The 19,277-nt window shown below is 41.5% G+C and overlaps 2 protein-coding genes across 7 annotated transcripts in view; one reads left to right on the top strand and one right to left on the bottom strand.

The window, feature by feature from the left end:
- tesk2 (testis associated actin remodelling kinase 2) overlaps positions 1–11,820 on the bottom strand; it is a 41,554-nt gene extending 29,734 nt beyond the window's left edge. Inside the window, exons 1-4 of one of the 6 annotated variants that reach the window (XM_015956104.3) lie at positions 11,683–11,820; positions 7,108–7,239; positions 372–811; positions 122–241 (exon numbers count right to left, since the gene is read on the bottom strand). In XM_015956104.3, coding sequence (XP_015811590.1) covers positions 122–241; positions 372–485 — 234 coding nt within the window. In that variant the 5' untranslated portion in view covers positions 486–811; positions 7,108–7,239; positions 11,683–11,820. The other 5 variants (XM_054742969.2, XM_054742976.2, XM_015956103.3 and 2 more) reach the window with 5 other exon arrangements.
- LOC107383478 (uncharacterized) lies at positions 11,803–19,244 on the top strand. The gene is made up of 2 exons (XM_015956110.2): positions 11,803–12,079; positions 18,148–19,244. Exons 1-2 carry the CDS (start codon positions 11,803–11,805, stop codon positions 19,041–19,043), a joined length of 1,173 nt encoding a protein of 390 aa, XP_015811596.1. The 3' UTR covers positions 19,044–19,244.
- Positions 19,245–19,277: the final 33 nt, after the last annotated feature.

Below are 19,277 nucleotides of genomic sequence, written 5' to 3' on the forward strand. Positions count from 1 at the left end.
CCCAGCTTTACATGCATATGCAACTTAAAGTGACCGACTGTACTTCAAAAACAACACGGATCACACGGTTTCTCAATAAATGAGACGTTTAAAAGTGCATTGAAGTCTTTTCTCCACCCACCTTGAAGACATCTGAGAAAAACCCAGAGCCGATCCACTCACAGGCGAAGTCATCTAGGCGTGTCAGACAGGAGAAGGCGCTGATGAGGGCTCTGTAGGAGGACGGACACACCCTGCCCACCTGGATAAAGCAAGAACCAACAACTGGTGAAAACTGGGAAGGACGTGTTCATGTGTCTTTAGACAGAATCTTTATTCAACATATTTCTGTGGACTGTTTCAATCAAAAGCAAATTAGCAACAAAACTAACCTGTGAAGATGGACCCATCTCACCGTTTCCTACCCCTCCAGTACCGTCTCTGTCGTCATTGAGGCGTTCGGGCCATGTAGGGAACCCAGCAATAGAGTTACGCTTCCGATCCATGGTGACGTGAAAGCAGGTGACACCAGTGAGGGTAATATGGGCCTTTTTCTAGAATGAACCCACATGACAAGAGGACTGGCTTGTTTTAACGGTGCCGAGAGTGTCACGGCAGCACAGTGTGTCTTCAGCTTGTGTCCTGGGAGAAAATATATCTGACACATAGACTTTGGCTTTCTGATTTATTTTGGGCTTTCCTGTTGATGAACTCTGCCAGGATCTGTGTGGATTTTTAACAAGCCCAGTTCTTCGCTGCTTGTAAATGAGAACGTCTGCATGATAAGAACTTATTCACATGTTTGACAGGGGAACAGTCAGTCATCGGGGACCTGGAAAAATAAAGCAGAAAATAACCAACATGCAGGTATTTTGTTACTTTTCTAATGTTGTGTTGAAATAAACTAATCTGACTTGTGATCACAGGCTTTTTTGTAAATGTATAGAAAACTAAAGGAACAAATTATGAGCTTTAAAACCAACTAAACGTGCAGACTGACTGATCTAAGGATTGATGAGAGGAACCATTGTTGCTCAAAGGCTCAAATGTAATGGGTGTAATAGGGGCTGATTGTCCAATTATGGGAGATTAGCCAAGAAATAGTTCAGGTCCTGGACCTTTCTGCCATCCAAAACACAGTCAGCGGGGTACAAACAGGGACAGGAACGGAAGTCTGCAACTAAAGCTCTTTGTCAAATATGTAAACAATGTGGCTTTCATAACTTGCAAAAAACTTTACGCTAGAGGACGATTTTGTTTATAAATCATGTAAACCCTGGTGCCCATTTCCTGAAATATAAAGCAGGAAATCGCCTATTATTCATGTTTCCCTTTGAGGACATTTGTGAAACCCACTGTGCAATTTTAATTGTCACATAAAGGACCAACAAACGGTGACCTCCTCTGCAGCAACTAAAGTAAAGAAAATTTTTAATATAGTAGGAATATAACAAATTCCTTGCTAAATATTTAAAAACATTGTTAACCTTTGAACTCTTTTTGATTTTGTGACAAACTGTGACCTCAAGGTCACCACCCGTTTTCCTCCAACAAAGCCCATAATTATGTTTTCTGAAATGTCTGTTTGTGCAAGCCAATGTGATGCATTGCAGTCATTTTTGCATAATCTTAGGAGTTGAATAAACATGATTAGGGCTGCACAATGTTAGGAAAACCTGTGATATGCGATAACAGTGATTAATATTGCAATGACGATATTATGTGTGATAAATAAAAATTTAACTCAGGAACAAAATAATCAAAAACAAATAAATAAAAAAATGACAAAAAAAAACTCATAAAAATGAGAAAAGCAAAAATGTGAGGAAAGGGGAAAAGAAAATAAACACGAAAAGGCAATCAGTGGAAAAGCAGAATCAGCAGTAAGAGCAGAACTAATGGGCCATTCCCATCTGTACCTGGTCGGCCCTGCCCGGATAGCTCCAGTCGGCCCCAGCCTGGCCCGGTTGATTCCACACATCCTTGCTTAGGTGTGCAAGGAATGCAGTCAGAGACATTTTCAGCTTCTAGGTAATCAGCATGATAATGAATTGAGCATGCCTTAAGCCCATGTGGGCTGATTCGACCCACCAGTCAGAGGCTTGCAGTAATGGAAGGTGTGAATTTGCTGTCAGCAGTGGGTGTGTTGGCCCTGGTCAGCCTGAAGCAGACCCCCTCAGAAAGAGGGCTGAAAAACAGTCTCGTTGCACCCTGAAAAAAGGCAGGCCACCGAGATATGTAAGCAAGCTATGCTATCCGGGCCGGGCCAACCAGGTACAGATGGGAATGGCCCATAAGCTAACTCAGGTGTTTGCTAACCATCAAAATTAAGTGCCGTCTGCCTCGGGGGCGGGCATCTAACCTATGAGAACCCACCCAATTGGCCGAATGGGTGATGAGCTCTATTTGATTTCTTAAAAAAACATCATGCTTCCGTTTGACTGACAGAATGCATTATGTGTAGCAAACATTTGAGCTGACCATTCATTACGATATTTATCTGTTCTTTGCGATATGCATATTGTGCTTGCTGATATCGCGCTAACGATATATTGTGCAGCCAAACATGACTAAATAACAATGCTGAATAGGTCCTAAAGAAACGTAAAAAACAAATGTTTGGATGTATAGGTTAGTGAAGGTCTCAAGAACTAATGTCAAAATGCAAAAGTCAATCTCGGGTCCAGGTGAAAGGATTAGATCCCAACAACAACAATGACAGAGAGTGCATTCCTGTAGCCTAACTGAAGGCTTCAGAGAGCGTTCTCTGTCCCAGTTGTGGCCTTAAAAGGGTCTTAATTCTTCTCAATCTTTTTTTTATGCTTTTATTTATTCTACAAATGACACCTAACTGTATGCCTTGCTAACATGGTACAGCAAAAGGGAAAAAAGGCTGCTTGTGCCAAGAAAAACACAAGCTAAAAGCACCAGGCCTAAGTTTTCCTATCTATTTTCAGAGGGGTTTCCATCCAAGAGCAGAAGCAGAGACGCATTTATGTAGTAAGTGAGTAGACGAGAATGGGTCAACAAGAACATTAGCTCACTTTTGATTCATAACCGCTTGCAGCAACCGGTAATAGGTTTAAAGATGACACACCTACATTAGCGCTAAAGGCAGCTCCTACTGAGAAAACACTCATTTCCCCAAACATGCATGATCACTGCTAATGATGCTAACAAAGCCTGAGAAACGGTGTGGTTAAATATTAATTTGAGTTTATTTTTATGGTTAGAAGAGATATTAACTAGCCTATTTTTCCACAAATTCCCAACTACACACCCTGATGAAAAAACTATTAAAAGAAAAAAGCTTCTACACAATAACATCTCCATGTCGCTACTATACTAAATGGCTTCACACAGAACATTAATAATCCTTGTAGGGCTTTTACATGTCAAAAATATTGGTAACTTTAACCTGAGAAAGTTCTAATTTAATGTGAGCATAAATCAGATTGAGTTGTGTGAAGGCGAGTCTGGTTTAGTTCTTTATTGCACATACCGTATCTATTCAGTTTTTATGGCATCTTGTGACACACAGCTACTTTCCAAAGCTGCTCTAGGTTTAAACAGAAGCAGTGCAGTAGAGAGAAGCAAGACAACCTTCTGAGGTGGGAGGCGGAAACGTAAATAATTATCTGTGTTCTGACAAGCATGACTATGGCTACGTCTTTTTAAAGGCTGAAAGTACCATAAATCATGTGCGTGTGTAGCATGCAACCAGTAATATATTTAAGATTTGTAATGAATGTAAAAACAATATTTGTAACATATGTCCTATTTTAAATTATGTCAGCAAATTGATGAAAAATAAATCAATTCACTAGCTGTCTGGTTGGTTTATGATTAATTTAGGGTATTTTTTTAACATTACACATAGCATATGCAACATAAATGACAATATGTGAATACAAATATAACTTTATTTTAATATACTATTCTATTCTGAGAAAATATGACCACATTTTGAAATCACATATGCAAAGATGACTTTGACACATTCTGGAAAGGATCCGATTTAAGTTTTTGCAATTGTGTCCAATAGAATTCAACAAAAGAATGAGATTTTATGTCAAATACTTGCATTAACATATATTCAACTCATCATGACATTGCAAATGATAAAAACAAAAGTAGAGGCAAACCACCCATGTTGCTTACTATATTTGTTTCCAACCTCCACCCAGTTGCCTGTATTTTCAAAGGGCATGCATTAAAACACCACAGTAAAGGGCCACTGAGGAAAAGGGTAGAATTTTAAAGGCTCTTTTTTTGGTCTGTAAAATGCGGCCTGTTGCTCCTCCAAAACAGATGGGGCATCACCCTAGCAGCCTCTGGCCAAATGTTTCAAGAGTAGTCTGGGAAGGCTGAGCACAATCCAGCTGCATCTCAGAGGATTACAGGCTGATAGGACATGTCACCAATAAATCAAAAGTTAAGTAATAGGGTTGTCACGGTATGAAAATTTAACCTCACGGTTATTGTGACCAAAATTATCACGGTTTTCGGTATTATCGCGGTATTTTTTAAACGGTGTTGCATATGTTCAGAAAGCATTGATAGTCCTGTTCTACACAAACTGAAATAGTTTAGAAAAGGTTTAACAGTGTTTATTAAACCTAAAATAACACAAAGCCTTAGCAAAAGTGCAACTTTTCACAAGTAAAGGAACAAATAGCTTATTTTTCTGGAACATGTTACAGTAGTCAGTGCAGGTTTAAATTATACAAATCCAAACATTCGAAACATAAACAATATGTAAACAAATCAAAGAAACACCACTTGTTTTCTCATATACTTGTTTTCTTCATTATCAAAATGAAAATCTAAAACTCCAGTCCACACTTGACTTGAGCACTGTACAAGTCAACCTTAAAAAATATGTATTTAAAATAAATAGCCACTTTAAACAAATTACTAAAACAACTACTACACTATGTAATCAAATCCAAATGTTCAAGTATAAATGGCATTGAATAAGTAAACAAATCAATGACAAGGAACTAATTGTATATTTCTCTTCATCATCAACAAATAAGATGCTTCATCCAGCAACAGGGTGTCCGTGACACGGTTTAAATGCTGGCAGAGGACGCTGCGGCTGCAGTATATAGTGACTCGTTGCATTCTCCCTCAACCAAAAGTCCTCACGTCATGCATTTAAGCTAAAATGCTAATGTTGACTTACCTTGCACTGGCTGTGGAGACGTGGGTGATGGTCACGCAGATGTGCCATTAGATTCGAAGTGCTGCTGCCTTTTGCAGACACTTGTTTCCTGCACGTTCTGCAAACGGGATACCAGTCTTCTATTAACTGTCCCTCAGCGTTTTTCAGAAATCCAAAATATGCCCATACTTCTGATTTAGTCTTCTTTGAGGGCTGATGGATGTCCTGGGCGCTGCCGTCTCCTCCTTCGGCCATTATTTCAGCTTCAAAGTTTTGGTGCCGTTGCAAACTAAAAAGTGCGTGTGCGCGCCGCCGGAACTTCAGCTGAAGCGACGGTGGCTGGTAAGGGTCACCGCGCTGAAACCGCGGCCACGGTAAACCCACCGAGATAATATAGTTTTTTAAAAACTGGACGGTTATTTTTATTGTCAACTTTTTTACCGGGGTTTACCGCTATACCGGTTACCGTGACAACCCTATTAAGTAATGCGCTAATGTACGGTTGCAGCAAATCATTTCTAGTCACTTCAAATGAAACTGGCATGTTTGTATTTTCTGCAGATTTTTTAGTTGAAACAATAATACTGGTAAATTTAGAGTCGATCCCGTACCGTACACCCCCCCCCCCCCCCCGTAAATATTTTTAAGGGATACAAAAGAATAAACAATAGCAAGAATTTCAGCAAGGCCACATTCAGCAAAAGTGAATAGCATCTCCTATCTGACCACAATCTACTCGGTTAACATCCAAGATATGTGAACCAGCGCATACCAGTCATTCTTCAATTCTTCGATGGTCATGGTTTACGACTAATGAGCCTATTTGGACCAGTACTATGTGGAAAAACCCTGCTACTACCTGGATGACAACAAACGTGCCTCTAATGACAGAAAAGCTAATACACAAGAGAGACAAATAAATAAAAAAGCAACAGCAAGATAAATATTTGTTAATTCTTTGAGAGTGTCTTATATTCCCCTAGACACAACGTAAACAAATCAGAGGCAACAGGCAGTGTTCATGTTTGCTCCCGTTAAAAGTTTAACGGACTGACTCACCTGCTATTTCATTGGAGAGCGTAAATGAACCGTCCAAGCAGAGTCCCATGGCTCTGCCCAAATTAGAATATATTAATTAAACACCGACACGGCGCGGCTAGCTTGGGAACTAGCGAACAAGCTTGTTTATCAACAAAACTGGAGCGAAGCGCGAAGCTAACACATTAGCTCGAGACCCTAAAAACACGCACAAAACAACAAGTTGCTCACTGCGACGATTTAAAAGTCCAAAATGTCCAAAGATTGAATCCCGAAACTGAACGCAAAGTCAGCGCATGTCCTTACTGTGCCTAGTAATTAGTAAAGTACGTTGCTTGTAATTGTAGAGCTCGTTTGATAATATTTCACGATTGTTGGTGTTTGACAACTCCGTCGTCTTTCTACTCCCATCCCACTGAGTCCGCCCACATTTGAGTGGCAAATTAATGAACCAATGGGCATGCACGCTTGTACACGTGACAATGTTGACCGTCTGAGTTTGAATAAAATACTTATTTACATTGAATTTAAACATTTTTGGGTTGTTAATAAAGGAAGGAATTAATTTAATATAAATTATAAAATGAATTTGATGTGAAATGAGTGTGCTTTTCTGCTAAATGAATGTAATTCTAGATGAGTGGTGGAGTTTATTGTTGATTATTTGTTGCCTGCTCGTAATCAAGTGTTTTTATTCTAGTTTCCAAGCTTTTGGTTAGAGCTTGTACAAGTTACAAGCCATAGTAGGAGACAGTTTCATGTTTGTATACAGAATGTTTTGTTCAAGATAATCATGGTTTAAAAAATAATAAAAATAATTTTCCTTTTAATTAAAACTAGTTGTGAGATGTTTTGATAAAGGACAAATTTTGTGTCATTTCATCCAGTATGATCATTAATTCTGGTCCCGGAGGGCCACTGACCTGCATGTTTTATTTGTTTCTTCACTTCAACACATCTGACTCAATGATTGAATCGCCTGTTCAGCATGTCCTCAAGTTCTCCAGAAGCCCCCAAGTTCTTGCAATAATTCTTCCATCGTCGTTGTGCATTTTCTGTATGGAAAAGCCAAAATAAATAAAAATGAAAACTTAAATAGGGAAAGTAAAGTCAAGTACTAATGGCCACAGAGCAAAATAAGTTGTTTTTCCAATTTGGTTTGATATCTCTCAAAGAACGATACATTATAGGCTAAAGCCTGTTCGTTGCTGTTATATTCAGTCTTGTTTTACACATACTTAAATGATTTCAATCAATTAATCAATCAATCAATCAAATTTATTTATATAGCACTTAATCCTACAATACATGCAACTCAAAGTGCTTAATAAATTAAAAAGGCCCCACATACCCACATTCCCTCCCATCCCCAGAATTTTAAAAACAGTCTGACAAGAAAAACCCCTTCACAACACTCCTCCACCGACACACACACACACACACACACACACACACACACACACACACACACACACACACACACACACACACACACACACACATGCCCCCTTCCCCATGGTAAAAAAAAAAACACACGATTGGCTGAGATCAGATGAGCCAGATCAGCTAAGATAAGGATAAGGAAATGCCATCAGGGGAGCCATCCACCCCGAAAGCAGCAGATCCACAGCAGCAGCCGAGGCACTGACACCGGGCGCGCAGGGCAGGGAGGGCAGAGACCCCCACCACCACCCAGGCACACATGGAAAGCACCCAGGCCACCACAGCCGACCACTGCCGCTGGGGCAGAGGGCTCCCACAGCGGAAGCACTGGAAAAAGGTTAAATTAAGGTTAAAATATAAAATCCAAAGAGCTAAAATGAGAATTGTAATATAAAAAGTTATATAGATATTAAAATAATGTTGAACATAAATCATGGTAAAAACTGTTTAAAAAGCACGTATAAAGAAAGAATACATTAAATAAATAAAGTAGATAGATAAAATAAATAAATAAACTAAGTAATTAATTAATTTAAAAAGTGAGAGTATTCAGTTAAAAGCTAAGCTAAAAAGATGGGTCTTGAGCCTGTTTCTAAAATCATGAACGTTCTCAGCAGCCCTGAGGTCCCCTAGCAGCTCGTTCCAGAGGCGAGGACTGTAGTACTGGAAGGACGCCTCGCCGTGAATATGTGTCCTGACTTTAGGGATGACAAGGAGAGGAGCGCAGAGACCGCGTGGGTTCATACGGTAAAAGCAGTGCTGAAAGATAAGAAGGCCCAAGACCATTAATACACTTAAAAACCGTTAAAAGTATTTTGAAATTGATCCTGAAACATATGGGGAGCTAATGCAGTGATTCTAAAACTGGAGTAATGTGCTCCCGCCTCCTGGTCTTCGTCGGGACACGTGCTGCTGAGTTTTGTAATAGTTGTAAACCTGAAATCCTCTTTTTAGGAAGACCAGAAAGCAGGGCATTGCAGTAGTCTGTTCCACTGGTAAGAAAAGCATGCATCAGCGTCTCCGTATTGGCTCGAGAGAGAATGGGGCGAACTCTGGCGATGTTCTTTAGATGATAAAAACCTACTTTTGGTGATATTTTTAATATGATGGATAAAAGTCAGCTCAGAGTCAAAGATGACACCCAGGTTCTTCACTTGTGAAGATGGATTAAGAGACAGTGATTGTAATTTTGGTAAAAGCTTCTCTCTCTGGGCCTCAGGACCGATAACTAAAACTTCAGTTTTGTCCTGGTTGAGCTGGAGAAAGTTTTCTGCCATCCAGGATTTGATATAAAAATGCAATTAAAAAGTGCGTCCATTGGCCGTGTGTCGTCAGGAGACACAGAGATGTACAACTGTGTATCATCAGCGTAACTATGGAAATTCACCCCGTGTCTCCTGATGACACTGCCAAGAGGGAGCATATAAAGGTTAAAAAGCACTGGGCCTAAAATTGAACCTTGGGGCACACCACATGTAATCCCATGAACCCTAGAGGAACAGGTATCCAAACTCACCATAAAAGTCCTGTCTGTGAGGTAGGATGTGAACCGTTGGTGAACAGCACCAGAGAGGCCGATCTGTTTTAAACGACTTAAAAGAATAATGTGGTCTACTGTATCAAAGGCAGCACTTAGATCCAGTAGAACCAACACAGTCACCTTCAGTTTGTCATAATTTACTCTAAAATCATTTAAAATCTTCAGAAGGGCTGTCTCTGTGCTGTGGTTCACCCTAAAACAAGACTGAATTTTTTCTAAAACATTATGGGTGTTGATAAAATCATTGAGTTGGATTAAAACAAGCTTTTCTAAAATTTTGCTTAAAAATGGTAAGTTGGATACCGGTCGATAATTGTTTAAATCATTAAAATCTAAATTGCTCTTCTTCAGCAGGGGCCTCACCACCGCCCGTTTAAAAGCGGCAGGAAAGACCCCCGTCTGAAGGGAGCAATTCATCATAGTTAAAACTTTTAAAAAGATTTTTAAAGAATCATAAAAATGTTTAAAAAACCTAGTGGGAATAGGGTCTGGGACACATGTGGTGGGTCTCACTGAGGAGAATACTTTATCAAGAGTCTCAGCTTCAACCAGGAAAAAACTGTCCAGTGTTTCCTCAGGTAGACACACACACTCAGATGTGCCTAAAACCGCGTTACGTTGAGAGGATAAAATGTTACATCTGATGGTGTCTACCTTCCCTCTGAAGTGGCTGCAAACTCCTCACAAAGAGTGTTTGAGGGGGGTTTCTGAGTTGAGTTTGGGTTGGAGTTGAGAATATCATTGATTGTGGAGAAAATAATTTTAGGGTTATTTTTATTGTCTGAGAGGATTTTGGAAAAATAAGCATTTCTTGAATTTCTTATATGTTTTAAGCAGTTCCAAACATATCTGATGATTTATTGTTAATTTGTTTTTCCTCCATCTCCTCTCCGCCTCTCTGCAGTTTCTCTTTAGTTTTCTTAGGTTTTCATTTCTCCAAGGTGATGTATGATGTGACTGTAAGTTTTTGGTTTTGAGTGGAGCAAGCAAGTTAAGAGCTGACTCTAGTCTTCTGTTAAATTAATTGATAATGGCATCACAAGGGGCGGAGACATTACTTGGAGGGATATTGTTAAAAGCTTCAAGAAAACCAGCAGCCACTTCAGGTTCTCACAGAGGGCCCGCACTGGATAACGCTGGTGATGTTAAAAAATACGCAATAGTGATCGGACACTGCCAAGTCGACAACAGAGGACACACCAGTGGACAGGCCATACGTGATGACCAACTCCAGGGTGTGTCCTCTGTTGTGAGTTGGCTGCGTGGCATGTTGGGTAAAATCCATATAATTCAAGATGTTTAAAAAAATCTGTGACTAAAGGGTCTAAAAGGTTATCCACGTGCAGATTAAGATCTCCAGCTAAAATAATCCTATCAAAGGAGTTGTGTAAAATTGATAAAAACTCTGAAAACTCTTGAATAAAAGGTGTACTCTGTCTAGGAGGCCTGTAAACAGTAACACATAAAACCTGAGAAATGCCAAAAGCGGCTGCAGTGTATTCAAAAGTGCTAAAATTATCAAATAAAACAGGTTTTGCTAAAAGTGTTGATGAACTTATAAAAGCAGTCCCGCCTCCCCTTTTACCATTCCTCGTTGAAAATTTGAAATTAAAATTGGATGGGGAGGCCTCTGTGAGAACAACAGAGACATCTGAACTCAGACATGTTTCAGTTAAAAATAAACACACAACTTCAAGTTTAATTTTCCATGCAAAGAACCTCAGAAACTCTCATTCCTTTTTTACCCATTTCAATTTTACTGCCACTGTGGTACTGATGTGGAGAAATTTAAGGCATATGTTTTGTTTGTTTAAGCAACTTTATTCTTTCAAACCAACTTGATTGCTTCACCAAATGTCCTGTGGTTACAATAACAACTCTTTGTTTATTATATTAAAAACAAGAAACTTACTGGCATAAGAATGAGCTGCATGCAAGTCATTTCTCTAACTAATGCCCAAGCCTTAATATAAATTGGTGTGGACATGTTTCATATTAAGTATATTTAAAATTGCCTATGCTATTATTGCAACAGCTCACAGTAATGAATTGGAGGTTTTTTCTGCAAGGGTCATAAGCTTGTGCCTGATTTCTTACATCTTATGGAAATGCAGCTTCCCCTGCTGGACAAACGTAGGTAGCATCAACTTACATTCGACAAAATACATCTTGTTGCTCTACACAAACTTGTGTCACTTTTTGGTGTTGGAATAGATTTAACGTTTTAGCAAAATGAAAAATTCAGTTGTTATTATTATTCCAACTTCATCTGTAGAACCGTTTAAATTTAAAACAACTTTAACAGCAATAACATGTTTGTATTAAATACAGGGATTTCCGTCTATTATTCCTTTTTTATTGGTGACAGTTATTTATAAAACAAATATGAACTGCTCTTTAACAACCGCCATACTCCTCCAGCAAAAATGTTGGCCAATCAGAAGCGCGGTATTTTCTCGTCACGTGACCACAGCCACTTCCTGTTACTATTGTACTACACACCCGTGGTTTTCACCTTTATCTCCAAACGTCAACGTGACCGTTGCTGTTTCTTGGTTGTTTGTCATCTCATACAGTAGGCTGGTGAACATCCACCACGTCGCTTCGGACAGCGTAGGCGCCGAAACGGGGCGACATGGACAACTGTTTGGCTTTCCAGAGCAAGTTAACCTCCATCATGGATGTGTTAGCCAAAGCAGCCGTTGTGGAAATCAGCAAACTGTGGGAGGACGGCTTTGCCTTCGTCCAAGTCGAGCTTCGTCGCAGAGAAAGCGAAATTCAAGCTTTAAATATAAAGCTGATGTCGATGGAAAAGGAGCGCTTAACGGCTATTTCTCAGACTGCAACTAATATGAACTCATCTTTTTCCATCAGAGAGCAACAAATCAAGCTACTGCCCCCTGCCGGTGATGGTAAGAACTGCAAAAATAAAAACAAATAACTACTTAACTACGTTAAGTTAAACTGAGCAGGTGTTTGTTCTTTTCACATTTGTTCTCCAGCCTACAATTTGAGCTTAATGTCCGTTTACTAAACGGAAGGGACAGATTGTTAATCCGTGAACATATTCCACTGTCGAAACGCCAGTGTAATAACCGTGCACAGTCCTGTCTGTGTGTGTGTGTGTGTGTGTGTGTGTGTGTGTGTGGGTGGGGGGGGGGGATACACAAAAATGTGTAAAAAGCTACAGCCTAGAGGCTTTTTTATGCAATGTCAGGAATGCAGAACTTACAAGTACACAGGTGGCAGGAATGGCCAATCAGACCTTAGCAAGTATCAGCAGAGGCAATAGATGAGCTTTTTGATGGTTCTAATGGCAAACAGGCTCCTACACAAGCGATTGTTTTCAGCTTGGTCCTTGTGCTCAACCAGTGTCTATTTAAAGAGGAAGTCACCCCCTACCAGAGTATTACTCCGCTCCCACTTCCTGTTTGAAAAATGCAACAAATGCTGTTGCCTAGCAGACCGAGAGGGCGGAGCTGCTAACAAATACATATACACAGGTCCACAACGACATTGTGACATCATATGGTACCAGCTAATGTTCTAGGGTACCTCTTAGCCAATAGCGATGGCAGATTTATATTCAAATACAGTGCAGAATTTTTACCTGACAACGACACAACACTGACAGTTTTAGGCTGAAAAATAAAAATTTAACTAAAATGCACTAAAGTGCAAAACTATTGACTACACGTGTCTGCAGCACGATTACCGTATTTTCCGAACTATAAGTCACACTTTTTTTCATAGTCTGGCTAGTCCTGCGACTTATATACCAAAGTGACTTATATATCAAATTATGTAGGCTATACCGCGCTGCTGCCGGCCGGCTCCGACCCAGCAATGAGCTCCCCTGTCCCACTGGAAGGGTTTGAAAAATCGCCATTCTCTGCTGGAGACTGTGGCGCGCTGCTGCGCATACCGCTGATGCAACAGCTGGTTGTTTATTCTGTTATTGTTACCGATACTTGTCTTGCATTGTGAAATGCTTGGTCTCAGATTTTGTAAGAAAAATAATAAAATGTCCCCCCAAAATGTGACATATATATGTTTTTTTCTTCTTCATTATACATTTTATGGCTTTTGGTGCGACTTATACTCCGGAGCAACTTATAGTCCGGAAAATACGGTAGACACGCATTTATATAGTTTATCAGTAAAAAAAATAGTTGATTTGGGGGTGACTTGCTCTTTAATAAAGCGTAATATTGTTTTTAGACTTTGGAAAAGTCAATCTCCCATAGATGTTACGTCCATGTATCAATGGGAGACACAACAGCTGAGAGGACCGAGATGCCGTATCTCCCGCTCAATGCTTTCCCCCTCCCAGGATTTACCCTGAAGTTCCGAAACACGCCAGAGCATGGATTCCTCTCCAAATTGGGTAGAGAGATGTGATTTCTGGAATTTTAGCACAATTTCAGTGGCGTCTTGCAATAATTGAATAACATGTACTTCTGAAACATCAGGCTCCATGCTCGAATACAGTTCCAGATGTTTCCAGCTAGGGTTGTCACGGTAACCGGTATAGCGGTAAACCCCGGTAAAAAAGTTGACAATAAAAATAACCGTCCAGTTTTTAAAAAACTATATTATCTCGGTGGGTTTACCGTGGCCGCGGTTTCAGCGCGGTGACCCTTACCAGCCACCGTCGCTTCAGCTGAAGTTCCGGCGGCGCGCACACGCACTTTTTAGTTTGCAACGGCACCAAAACTTTGAAGCTGAAATAATGGCCGAAGGAGGAGACGGCAGCGCCCAGGACATCCATCAGCCCTCAAAGAAGACTAAATCAGAAGTATGGGCATATTTTGGATTTCTGAAAAACGCTGAGGGACAGTTAATAGAAGACTGGTATCCCGTTTGCAGAACGTGCAGGAAACAAGTGTCTGCAAAAGGCAGCAGCACTTCGAATCTAATGGCACATCTGCGTGACCATCACCCACGTCTCCACAGCCAGTGCAAGGTAAGTCAACATTAGCATTTTAGCTTAAATGCATGACGTGAGGACTTTTGGTTGAGGGAGAATGCAACGAGTCACTATATACTGCAGCCGCAGCGTCCTCTGCCAGCATTTAAACCGTGTCACGGACACCCTGTTGCTGGATGAAGCATCTTATTTGTTGATGATGAAGAGAAATATACAATTAGTTCCTTGTCATTGATTTGTTTACTTATTCAATGCCATTTATACTTGAACATTTGGATTTGATTACATAGTGTAGTAGTTGTTTTAGTAATTTGTTTAAAGTGGCTATTTATTTTAAATACATATTTTTTAAGGTTGACTTGTACAGTGCTCAAGTCAAGTGTGGACTGGAGTTTTAGATTTTCATTTTGATAATGAAGAAAACAAGTATATGAGAAAACAAGTGGTGTTTCTTTGATTTGTTTACATATTGTTTATGTTTCGAATGTTTGGATTTGTATAATTTAAACCTGCACTGACTACTGTAACATGTTCCAGAAAAATAAGCTATTTGTTCCTTTACTTGTGAAAAGTTGCACTTTTGCTAAGGCTTTGTGTTATTTTAGGTTTAATAAACACTGTTAAACCTTTTCTAAACTATTTCAGTTTGTGTAGAACAGGACTATCAATGCTTTCTGAACATATGCAACACCGTTTAAAAAATACCGCGATAATACCGAAAACCGTGATAATTTTGGTCACAATAACCGTGAGGTTAAATTTTCATACCGTGACAACCCTATTTCCAGCTTAACTTGGGTGTCTTTTCTCCCTCTACTCCTTATCTGTATTTCGCTAATGCTACCATTAACTGTGCTTTCTCTGTTTAACTTCCATAGAAGTGGTGACTGGTCAAACCCGTTTGGCATCTTTCTGTTACTCAATGTGCTAAACCACAATTTTCACTCCTGACCATAAGATGGCGGTCCATTATAACTATTAAACACAGCTGTCAGTGGTGGACTGGAAACTTTGTGATGCATAAAATTTAAACATTTTTCTCAATTTTTGTTTTTCCTACTTCCTGTCTGGTTCTGATTTGCATGTATTTGATTTTGAATGTTATATCTGTATATGCTTTTAAACGGGATCTAGCCACCCAAACTTTAATTCTCTCGTCTCGTCTCGTCTTCCTCCGCTTATCCGGGTCCGGGTCGCGGGGGCAGCATCCCAACTAGGGAGCTCCAGGCCGTCCTCTCCCCGGCCTTGTCCACCAGCTCCTCCGGCAGGACCCCAAGGCGTTCCCGGACCAGATTGGAGATGTAACTTCTCCAACGTGTCCTGGGTCGACCCGGGGGCCTTCTGCCGGCAGGACATGCCCGAAACACCTCCCCAGGGAGGCGTCCAGGAGGCATCCTGACCAGATGCCCAAACCACCTCAACTGGCTCCTTTCGATCCGGAGGAGCAGCGGTTCTACTCCGAGTCCCTCCCGAATGTCCGAGCTCCTCACCCTATCTCTAAGGCTGAGCCCGGCCACCCTACGGAGGAAACTCATTTCGGCCGCTTGTATCCGCGATCTCGTTCTTTCGGTCATTACCCAAAGCTCATGACCATAGGTGAGGATTGGGACGTAGATCGACCGGTAAATCGAGAGCCTGGCTTTCTGGCTCAGCTCCCTCTTCCCCACGACAGATCGGCTCAGCGTCCGCATCACTGCAGACGCCGAACCAATCCGCCTGTCGATCTCCTGATCCCTCCTACCCTCACTCGTGAACAAGACCCCGAGATACTTAAACTCCTCCACTTGAGGTAGGACCTCTCCCCCGACCCGGAGGTGGCAAGCCACCCTTTTCCGGTCGAGAACCATGGTCTCAGATTTGGAGGTGCTGATCCTCATCCCAGCCGCTTCACATTCGGCCGCGAACCTACCCAGCAAGAGCTGAAGGTCAGAGCTGGATGAAGCTAGGAGGACCACATCATCCGCAAAAAGCAGAGACGAGATTCTCCTGCCACCAAACTCGACACACTCAACACCACGGCTGCGTCTAGAAATTCTGTCCATAAATGTGATGAACAGAACCGGTGACAAAGGGCAGCCCTGGCGGAGTCCAACCCTCACTGGGAACAGGTCCGACTTACTACCGGCTATGCGGACCAAACTCACGCTCCTCTGGTAAAGGGACTGAATGGCCCTTAACAGAAAGCCACCCACCCCATACTCCTGGAGCGTCCCCCACAGGGTGCCCCTGGGGACACGGTCATAAGCCTTCTCCAAATCCACAAAGCACATGTGGATTGGTTGGGCAAACTCCCATGCCCCCTCCATCACCCTTGCAAGGGTATAGAGCTGGTCCACAGTTCCACGGCCAGGACGAAAACCACATTGCTCCTCCTCTATCTGAGATTCAACTATCGATCGGACCCTCCTCTCCAGTACCTTGGCGTAGACCTTTCCAGGGAGGCTGAGGAGTGTGATCCCCCTATAGTTGGAACACACCCTCAGGTCACCCTTCTTAAAGATGGGGACCACCACCCCGGTCTGCCACTCCCTAGGAACTGCCCCCGATGACCACGCAATGTTGTAGAGACGTGTCAACCATGACAGCCCTACAACATCCATAGCCTTGAGATACCCAGGACGAACCTCATCCGCCCCCGGGGCTCCGCCGCTGTGTAGTTGTTTGACTACCTCAGCAACTTCTGCCCCCGAGATCGGACAGTCCATCCCCAGGCCTCCCAAACTTTAATTCACATAATAAAACAGTATGAATGGGGTTTTTTTTTTTGGTACAGAACTATTTTAACTATTGAAAGTTTCAGTAACTGAGGAATCAGTGAAAAACGATGAGATGCTTGGTCGCTTTGCAAATAAGAGCGTGACAAAAACAGGAAGAACAGCTTTCATGTCCTGCAGTGTGGAAGCCGTTTTTCTATTCCTGGTTTGTCTATTCTTGGTCCAATGAAGGAGCCAAATGTGCTGTTGTTACTGCTACTTTAGGTTGTCAGGTCTCACAGCAATAATTTATGTGAAGAAGATAATCATAACTATAATATTCCAGGAATTTAGATAAGAAAGCGTTTGGGTCTATTTTTGGCTCTTGAGGAAAATTGTCTTTCTAGAGACCTCCTGATCTGACTGAGTTCATTGCTGCCCTAGCATTTAATTTGGGACTTTAGATAGTTATATTAAACCTTTCACAAGACTGAAGGATGGGTGTCTAGTTTAAACATTCTGAGTTTTACTAAATTAATCTAATGCCCTTTGTTTTTGAGTGACTCACGGCAGTTTTATTTTATTTTGTAAATGGGTATGTATGTACGTGTGTGTGTGTGTACATGTTTGTATAAATATGCATGTGTATATGTATGTATGTATATATATATATGTATATATATTTTTTTTTTGTTTGTTTGTTTGTTTGATTTGTTTTGTTTCTTGGCTGCGCAGTAGTTAGAACTGTTGCCTTGCAGCGAGAAGGTCCTGGGTTTGATTCCTGGCCTGGGATCTTTCTGCATGGAGTTTGCATGTTCTCCCTGTGCATGGGTGGGTTCTCTCCGGGTGCTCCGGCTTCCTCCCACCATCCAAAAACATGACTGTTAGGTTGATTGGTCTGTCTAAATTGTCCCTAGGTGTGAGTGCGTGTGCATGGTTGTCTGTCCTGTGTGTCTCTGTGTTGCCCTGCGATGGACTGGCTCTCTGTCCAGGGTGTACCCTGCCTACTTGCCCATTGACTGCTGGAGATTGGCACCAGCCACCACTACCACCCCGCGACCCTGCGTGGACAAAGCGGGTTCAGAAGATGGATGGATGGTTTTGTTTCTTCTGTTATAACTAACTCTGCCAACTTACTCTATATTGGTTGTGTTGTAGGAGGACCTGCTCGAAAACTAGATGTTACATCTCAAGCAGTTTATCCTCCTGAAAAACATAAGTTAAATAAGTAAATAATCTAATCCAGTGTAAAGTTTAAAAGTACAAAATATTTAACCTTTTAAAGGTTAAAAAGCATGAAGTGCTTTATGTGAGCCAAAAGTCAAATAAGTAAACAGTTAACACTTTGTCCTTCCAGGGCCTTCAGGTGATTCAGTTCAGACATCGTCTTCTGACTCAGGCATCCAAAGGAAAGCGGACTCTTCGATGATCAACAGAACGCCTCCACCTGCTCAGACAGGGAAAGATCAAACCCAAATGAAGCATCTTAAATCTAAAATCTGTGAAGACGAGGACGATGATTATTTAGTCAAGCTTGAAGATGACGATCTTCAGATTGTGGAGCAAGCAGCAGATCTGGATCCCAGCAGCAGCGAGACAGCAGATCATTGTGAGATGGATCAGAGCCAACAGCCAGCTGAAGGTCTGCAGCAACAGGAGACACAGCCGTGGTTGTCCATAACGATGGGAGACAGCGACACAGCAGACGACTCAGACTGCTACTTTGAACCAAAGCAGCTGCCGCAAAACGTAGACTCTGAAATCTTGCTTATTCAGAATGCCTTGGACATCTTTGATAGTTCAGCAGAGGCGGTGCATTCCCACAGGGCTGTGAGGGACATGGGGACAGTCCACAGTGGCTCAAGTAAACCCAGAGGACCTGGAGCTTTCAGTCATTCTCAGCCAACGCAAGCGTTCAGTCACCCTGAGAGAGAGACTTGCATCGGGTCCCTTCCAGAAAAACCGCTGATTAAGAACACGTCAGCCTTTAACCCAGAAAGGAGAGGATTTCTGTTAAATGACTCTGAGTTGCACAAAACGGTAGCGAGTCACCGCGTCAAGGAGAAGTGGTACATCTGCCCGTTCTGTGGCAAAAGCTTCGATCGCATCAGCCACCTGGAGATTCACCAGCGAATTCACACGGGAGAGAAGCCGTACACCTGCGACACGTGTGGCAAGTGTTTTTCTCAGAGGAGTAACCTGCGCACTCATCAACGAACTCACAAAGAGAAACTTACTCAGACTGTCGTTTAACAGAAAATTCCCTCTAGTGTTTTTATTACTAAACATTGTAGCCGATTGATTTTAATGTGCACTTTTAAGGGACATCTTAGATCTTAGGAACTGGGATGGATGTTGAATAACAGGAAAGCTTTTAGTAATATAAACTTTATTAACTTAACTAAATACTGATTATGATTTGTTAAATAAAAACATCTCATGTTGATTATGGAATTGTGTGTATTTATTACTTTTAATTTGCAGGGA

Source organism: Nothobranchius furzeri, chromosome 11 (assembly GCF_043380555.1).
Source record: "Nothobranchius furzeri strain GRZ-AD chromosome 11, NfurGRZ-RIMD1, whole genome shotgun sequence".
Taxonomy (NCBI): domain Eukaryota; kingdom Metazoa; phylum Chordata; class Actinopteri; order Cyprinodontiformes; family Nothobranchiidae; genus Nothobranchius; species Nothobranchius furzeri.

Bases quoted from the DNA above. Each gene is read 5' to 3' on its own strand.
- LOC107383478 (XM_015956110.2), top strand. From the start codon at position 11,803: ATGGACAACTGTTTGGCTTTCCAGAGCAAGTTAACCTCCATCATGGAT. The intron at 12,080-18,147 runs GTAAGAACTGCA...TTGTCCTTCCAG, and splicing joins ACTGCCCCCTGCCGGTGATG to GGCCTTCAGGTGATTCAGTT.